Source organism: Octodon degus, unplaced genomic scaffold (assembly GCF_000260255.1).
Source record: "Octodon degus isolate 3935 unplaced genomic scaffold, OctDeg1.0 scaffold00214, whole genome shotgun sequence".
NCBI classification, from domain to species: Eukaryota; Metazoa; Chordata; class Mammalia; order Rodentia; family Octodontidae; genus Octodon; species Octodon degus.
The window spans coordinates 2,287,747-2,296,250 of NW_004524790.1; the positions used below are offsets into that span (position 1 = coordinate 2,287,747).

The window sequence follows — 8,504 nt, forward strand, 5'->3', positions numbered from 1 at the left end:
CTTCTTCTTCTTCTTCTTCTTCTTCTTCTTCTTCTTCTTCTTCTTCTTCTTCTTCTTCTTCTTCTTTCTTCTTTTTCTTCTTCTCCTGTTCCTGCTCCTCCTCCTCCTCTTCTTTTTTCTTCTTATCCTCTTCTCTTCCTAAACATTGTGTGACCATCCTTTGTCATCTATCCTTATTGTACTTCATTTCCATTTGCCTGTTTAAAAAATATATATTTCATACAGTGTCTCCCTATGCAGCTTGTGCTCTTTGTGATCCTCCTATTTTCGTCTTTCAAAGTGCTTGGATTATAGGCATGCTTCAACATACCAGAGTATGTCTGCCCGGAGGTAAGACCTGTGCAGCAAGTGGTACAATGGATTAAACCTTGGTCCCTGAGCTTGGCTAAACAGGCGCTTAGTATGCTGATCTATCTCGCCAGCCCTTCCACTTATTTTTGTTTTATACACTACTTTCCCTAATTTTCCACTCCCACACTGCAACAGAGAAAAGCAAAACACTCTATCAAGGGGAAAAACAGCTGGCATACAAACTCCTAGTTTAGGGTAGCACTGTTTTATTACTATAGAATTTTCTCTTATGAACTAAATACAAATCAATAGTTTTCAGTTTGTCAGTTTCTAAATCGTGCTTGATGTTGTGAATGCTAAGTGTACTACTTTAGCTAAGACATCCTGTCTGTTGTAATCAGTTGTTCTCCCTTCTGGAATTATTTGGGGACGTTCTGGGATAGTATCAGCAAGACAGCCCGGTAACAGAGAACTGAGAATGAAACAAAACCAATACTAATATCTTATGTTTAACCAATGGGAAAGCTAGGATAGACACAAACAAAGAACTTTCTCCACACAGAACACATCCCTGAAGAGCCCTTTTTCTAGAGAGCTTGCTACTAGAGATATGGTCACCTAATATAAAACTCCACAATGATCATTACACAAAACAAAATAAAAATCTTTTGAAATATAAATGATAAGGTGAAAAATTGAAATGTAATCTCAGAACTCAATAGATTTTAGAGATAATAGCATCTGTAGAGAGGAGAAAAACCCTAATCTAAGTGGATATAGAGGAAATCAGCTTTGAAATAGTCTTGCATGTTTATCTTTTATTTTTTATGTTTTAGGGAAGGTTCTGCAGGGTGTTCAGGATCTCATTACTAGATCAGACTCATAATGATCCACTTGTTTACAGCCTGCCAAGAGCTGAGATTACAGGTGTGTGCCACCACGTCCACTCTAGTCTTGCATGTTAAAAACGGATATGACATCCATAATGAAGGCATTGCTCGGCATATTTAGAGAAGACATAGATAAAAAATAGAGGAAAATGGGAATGAACCCTATAGGAAGACATAGAATATATAAAATGGGTTTGAAGAGATATCTAGGATATTAAAAACTCCATTAAAAGCTGGCAAACAAGATAAAGTTTCAGATCTGGAAAACAAGAATTTGGCTAAATATTATAAAAATGAAGGTTCTTTAAAATTAACAGAGAGAAGGAAATAATTCAATAACTTCAATACAATTCAAAGAAAAACATATAAGATTGATAGGTAGCAATGAAAAAATTGAAGTGAAAAGTTATGACATAGATAAATAGAAGAAAATGTCCAAAGCATGGGAAAAGAATCTGATAAAAGTATAAGTGAAGCATAGATAACTCTTATTAACCATAACCACAAACATCTGCCCCCACAAATACAATAAATAAATCCCATAAATTCAAAACAAAAATACATCTTTTGGAGAAAAGAAACGAGTCAACTTGAATGAAAACCCCTTAAGATCATGGCCAAATTCTCAATAGAAGTACTTAGCTCAAGAAGATTTTGAATTGAGGAATAACAAGTCCCTTAAGAAAGTAACTTCCAAACCAGATTGATGTATCCTTCAAAAATGTCTTTCAGAATAAACAGAGAAGTAAGATACTTCATGTTAAAGAACACCTGAAGGAATTCATGACTACTGATTCAACACTATAAGGAGTACTGAAAGTATTGTAGAAAGAGATTCATATGAGTATGTTCCATGAACAACAGAAGAAAGAATATATCAGGCAGGGCAATAGAAAAAGTAAAGTGAAATGCAGAGAACCAACAGTAGAAAAGTAATATGAAAAGGAGATGCCAATACATATCTATTATAAGCATTTATATAAACGACTTATACTCTCCCACTAGAAAAGGTGGATTGGGAGAATGGATTACAAAATAGGCTCCAAAACTATTCTGTGTAAGTGCAACATATTTAAACCAAAAAGAATCTCACAGATAGAAAGACAAAGTTTAGTAAAATTAGTGTATGGAACAGGATTCCAGAAAAGGGAAGGGGTAGCTATTCTGTTTTAGACAATATGAACTTCAAACCAAGAATGCTTAAAAAGCACTACTTACTTGTTAATGGAAATGTCTAAGAGGACGAGATGACCATCATAAATATGTGTGCGGCACATACAGGAGCACCCAAATATATAAGACAAATATTATTAGACAGGAAAAATCAAATAAGCAACAGCACAAATGTAACAGGTGACTTAGTATCTCACTGACACAAAGTGATCAACTAGAGAGAAATATTAACAAAGGAACAGCAGAACTAAACCAAATCTGTGAACAAACCAATATTGTGCACTCTTATAGAGCATTCAAGTGAGGAATATCAGAATACATATTTTTATCAGCTGCACAGGGGACATGCTATAAAACAGACCATATGTGCTAAATCATAGAACATTAAATAAATACAACGAATTGAAATTATCCCATGCATGTTAAGTGACCATAGTTCAAGGAAATTGGAAATTAATGACAAAAGAAATCATAATACTCCATAAACCCATGGAAATTAATTAACACCCACCAGAACAACCAAGAGATCCCAGATGAAATTAAAGAAGAAATAAAACTGTATACAGAATAAAAAAATAAATGCAAATACAGCCGAGTAAAATTTTGTGAAGCATAGTGAAAGCAGTTCTCAGAGCCAAATTTATAATAGTGAATTGTCACATCAGTAAAACCGAACAATTAAAATTTAAGAATCTTATGCTACACCCCAAGCTTCTAGAAAAGGAAGAACAAGTTAAGCCAAAAGTCCCAAGAAGGACAGAGGGAATTATGGAAATTAGAGTAGAAATTAATACAATGGAGACAAGAAAACAATGCAATGAATTAATGAATTCATTTGTTTTGAAATTGGTTCAATACTAGTCAGCATCGTGAAAAAATATAAAAGAAAACAGAAATTCAGATCCTGTGTGTGTTGAACTATATCTAGAGCTTTTTCTGCATCAATTAAAAAGATTGTGTTATTTTTATATTGGAACTGTTGACATGGTGTATGTACTATACTTATTGATTTACTATTAGAATAGAAAAGAAAACTCAAATTCTGATCCACTACAGATCCTGTGGAAATAGAGATCATCCATACCTACTTTGAAAATCTTTCCTGGCATAGAATGGAAAACAGAGAGGAAATGAACAGATTCCTAAATGAATTACCTTATGAATTACCAAAGATTAGTCAGGAAGATATAATTGTTTGGAATAACCCAATATTACTTAATTGTATCAAAATAATTAAAAACATACCAACAAAGAAAGCCCCAAGTCCTGATGGATTCATTACTGAATTCTCCAAAAAATTAACAGATCATCTAAGGTGAATACTGCTCCAAGTCTTTAATGCAAATGAAATGAAAATTTTCCTAACTCAGTTTTGGAGGCAAATGTTCCCTTGATACCAGAACTAGTAAAAGACTCAACCAGAAAGAGGAACTACAGGCCAATCTTTCATAATGAACATAGGTGCAAAAATCCTCAATAAAATACTAGCAAACAGAATACAGCAAATTGTCAAGAAGATTATGTGCTATCACCAAGTGAGATTCATCCCAGGAATACAAAGATGGTTCAGCGTGTGTAAATCAATAAGTATAGTTCATACACCATGTCAACAGTTCCAATATAAAAATAACACAATCTTCTCAACTGATGCAAAAAAAGCTTTAGATATGCTTCAACACAAATTAATGTCAAAAAACCCTGGAAAAATTGGGATTCATGGTCTGTACTTGAGCCAAATAAAAGTCATTTACGACTACCAAGAGCCAATATTGTCCTAAAATGATACATAACGAAAACTCTAAGATCAGTAAAAAGATAAGGATGTCCATCGTCCCCACTCCTATTCCATAGTTAGTTTTGGAAACATTACAATAACAACCAGAAAAGAGGAAGAAACAAAAGGAATAAATATAGGAAAGATAGAAGGTAAATTATCATTAGTCAAGGTCTTGTGATACTCTCCACAGAGTACCCCAAAAACTCCACACAAAGACTTACAAATTTAACAACCCAATTCAATATCATAGTTGGATCTAATGTCAAAATTCAGAAATCAATAGCATTGCTGTACATGAATATCAAATTCAGTGAGAGACCAAGTATGGAAACTACACCATTCAAAGTAGCATGCTAAAAATTGAAATAGAGAGGTATCAAACTAACAAATATATATATACATTGGAATTACAGTACTCTATGAAAGTATATTGAAAATGACATAAGAAAATAAAAATATATCCCCTATTCATGATTATGAAGAACCAACATCATGAAAATGGCTATAATCTCAAAACTGTTATAGAGATTGAATGCCACTCCTATAATAATAGCATTATCATACCTTTCTGATGCTAGAAAACATTTGGATAATGCATTTGGAAACAGAAGAGATGTAGAATACGATTAAAGTGAATATGTATACATGTATATTTAATGAAATAAATATAAGAATACAGATCTATATAGACATATAAACATATCTTGTGTTCATATAAAACATGATAATTAAGATTATTGTATTACTCATTTTTATTAGATCATCAAAATGAATGGTTTATATATATATTATTTGATCAATTTTTCATGCATATATCAAGTAATATGAGAAACTACTTTGGATAACAATATTAATTATATTAATCATTTATATTTCCTTAGTGTATTGTGTGTAGTTTTTATCTCTTTAAAATAAAAAAATGAATATTAATGTTTAATTCTTCAATTTCTACACATGATTATTGCATGAGTAAAATTCTGGGGAGAAAACCTATGAAAATATTGTTTGTTTTGGTTAAGTGTAGCATGATTGGGTACAATATACCTTGGTAACTCCTGTGGCCCATTCTATGATATCCTCAGATAAAGCCATTTTCTGACCATGTGAAGTATGAGAGGAAAATGTGCCTAGTTTGGCCATAAGTCTAAGGCCTTCTGGAAAATTCCAAAAATTGAGAATATTATACTGTGAGTCCAATTTTCTTCTGTCATCTATGTTCACCTTGTCCCCTGCAGGGTTGTTAAATTCTACATTCTTCAGAAAGGGATGCAGCTGAAAGAGACACATCATTTTAGGTGTACAGATCTCCAAGAGAAAGACAGAAAATATGGGTGGAAGAAAGTTTCTAAGATTACTTGTTTCTATACATTTAAAACAACTTTAACACTGATATCTATTAAACTGTAAAACATGAATGACTGAGGACTACATTATCACCATGTTCCAGAAACATCAGTTTCAGCAAAAACATATTCTTTGCAAGCCCATTTAAATGAGATAAACGGTTGGGTTAGGGCAAAACATCAGCTGCAGAATCAGCTAAAACACACGACATTCATTTTTTTTCTGCCTATTCCAACACTGTCTACCATAAAGTAAGTTAATCAGTATCCAAAGAGTCTAAAGAATTAAACAAAATTTAATTATTTGTAATGTCAAGTGTAACTCAATTTGCTGTTATAAGTAAGTATAGGTCTTCTGGCTGTCTTTTAAGAAAATTATAAAACACTTTTACATGGCTAAGGAATTGATATCCAATTTGCAGAAGCAACAAGCAGGTGTTCTCTTTCCTCTTTCTGGCCAGTGGCTCCTTCATTGAAAATCATCTCAACATAGTTAAAAAATTTCCTCCTTCTTATTGCCTATGATACACATTGCTTCAGATTTTGTAGAAATGATGCTACCATTCTTGGGTGAAATTCATGGGAAAACTTGAGAGAGATACTGAGATAAAACTGCCTGCCATGCAAGGAAAGACATTACCTGCCAGGGGGAAAACATCATCAGTTTTGCATTTCTCCTTGGATGTGTTATCACGCCTTCAAAAACCATCTCATGGAGAGCATGGGCTACAGCGTACACAGCATTGTACATATTGTAGCTCCTATCATTCATAACTGTGTCAAAACGATTCGGAGGCAACCAAGCCAGAGAAGCATTAGGGATACAGTTCTTCAAGGTACAGTCAGACTCAGAGAATGAGCAATCAAAATTCTTGGACCAATACATAAAGAGGTAAGTGTCTTCTGGGTATTTGAAAGGGGTAGCTGCCTGGACAAAAGATTTGAACCCTGAAATCTCTTCATGGTGGTGTGCAAAAACCAGAATCCCATGGAATGGGTCCAGGATAAACTCACTCCCAGTCAGATCAGCATGCCATCGTGAGTTTGAAACCCAGATTTTCCATGTCACTAAGTTTTGTGCAATGTTGTAATTTACGTCATTTGCACTATCAGCATCATAGTAAATGACCACCACGTTGGCAGATAGTGTATCCACGGTGAGGATATCATGTTTCTTCATGGCTGACATATATGACACAGTCACAGTTGACAACATTTTCACAAAGGCTACACAGACTCTGTTTGTGTCCATCTCAGCTCTTATATCTGCGAGAAACTGAAGACCCTTATGGCCTTCTGTGATAAGCAGGCCCACCCAGGTCCAGTGGAAATGAAGCATCAAGGACACCATGGCGAGGGCCAAGTAAGTGTCCTTTGGGGCCACCTGATGGAGGGAAGGATACTGGCCAATGTCAGTCAGTGTAGGGTCAAATGAGCCAAAGTTAACCTTAAACAGAAAGAAAATATTAATGCACTGAAGTATTGATTAATATTGAAATCCTGTGATATGTAACTGAACAATTTCCATGAGTTACACAATTAGACACATATTGTTTCCTCTTTATAAACACCTCAGGCATCAAGGGATTTTTAAGCAATGAATAAATATTTTCAGTCATCTTGGATATATAGTTTGTATCTTCATTTTTGATTAAAAAATTGAAGAGAAAAAAATCCTGTGTAATCCACTAAGCGTCTGTGTGCTGACACTGGTACATTACACACTGGGAGAAATGCTCATCCCTGCCCCATTTTTAACTCTTTATACTGCAGGAAGTTGAAACAGCAATATTGTAATTCTTGCATTTTCAGCCTCACCTGTGGAAATTTGTAGAGTTCCATCAGTGGTCCAATCTGAGCTGAGGTTCCCCATGACAATTCTGTCAGTACTGCTGCACACTTGCTTTCTGTCCCACACATGTAATTAGGGGTCTTATGTTGACCTGTGAGCAAAATGAATGAATTCTCCAGTATCCTCCAATGAGTGTAAAGGAAACTGTGGAACTCATATCCCAGAGAAATGTTAGGTAAAAGATGAGGATTCCTGTTGATCTCTTCTATGGCAAAAATGAAGGCCAGGTAGTTCTGGTAGTTGTTGGGTGCAAGCCTGCACAGGGAACACAGAATTGTTTAGGGGAAGGGTCCATTCGATTGTCATATTCCAATCTAAGCTAGCACCAATTAAGAACTGAATGCCTATGTTCTTTCCACATACTATATAATTCAAACCCAAGTATGAGTATGATGATGTTAGGAGACTGAATTTTTAAAATGTAATTAGAGTTAGATGAATCATGGGAGTGCATTTCTCATGGAGGAGATAGTGGCCTTACAAAATTCTCAGAATAGTTGTTTCATCTTTTGCGTCATTTATTATACAGTTAATATGACCTTGGTATATATGTACAGAATAAATTTTAAGTACAGAATTATTTTACGTAGATGTTTATGAAATGTGATATTTTAAAATATCCTGTTTTGAAGAATCAAATAGTATATGTACTGATGTATCTATAGTATCAATATTAACAAGCATTCATTTATAGTTAAATGCTTTATTTTAGGAAAAAACGTTTCCTTAATATTATTATTAAATGTGTCTCAAACAAAATTTCTATCCACATTTGTGAATGTGAAGAAATAATAGGTTGTTTGATGCATTAATCCACTTTATTTAACTTAATTTAATTATTAGGTAATATAAATTATAGCAGTGCATACTATTACATCTAAGAAAATACATAAATGTATTTGACAAATAAAGATAAAATTAAAGATAAATTGAAATTCTAAGTCAAAGTATAGAGTTTACTTAAATATTATTTTGCTGAGTTCACAGACCTATGCTATTTATTTATTTATTTTTCAAAGTTTTATTGATAAACAGATAGCACAGAGACAGTTTCAAATCAAATCGGAAGTACAGTTTCAACAAATATTACACTGCATATATTCTTCTTAGTGGTTAATTGCTGTACAAGATGTGGACTTGTGATCCTATTTACAAACACCATTAGAACAAATCATTCT

General features: G+C 33.7%; 1 protein-coding gene across 1 annotated transcript in view; it reads right to left on the reverse strand.

The window, feature by feature from the left end:
* LOC101578342 (vomeronasal type-2 receptor 116-like) overlaps window positions 1-8,504 on the reverse strand; it is a 24,378-nt gene that overhangs the window by 5,933 nt on the left and 9,941 nt on the right. Inside the window, exons 2-4 of the mRNA XM_023705130.1 lie at window positions 7,293-7,581; window positions 6,115-6,921; window positions 5,176-5,403 (exon numbers count right to left, since the gene is read on the reverse strand). Coding sequence (XP_023560898.1) covers window positions 5,176-5,403; window positions 6,115-6,921; window positions 7,293-7,581 — 1,324 coding nt within the window. The remainder of the gene's footprint in view (window positions 1-5,175; window positions 5,404-6,114; window positions 6,922-7,292; window positions 7,582-8,504) is intronic.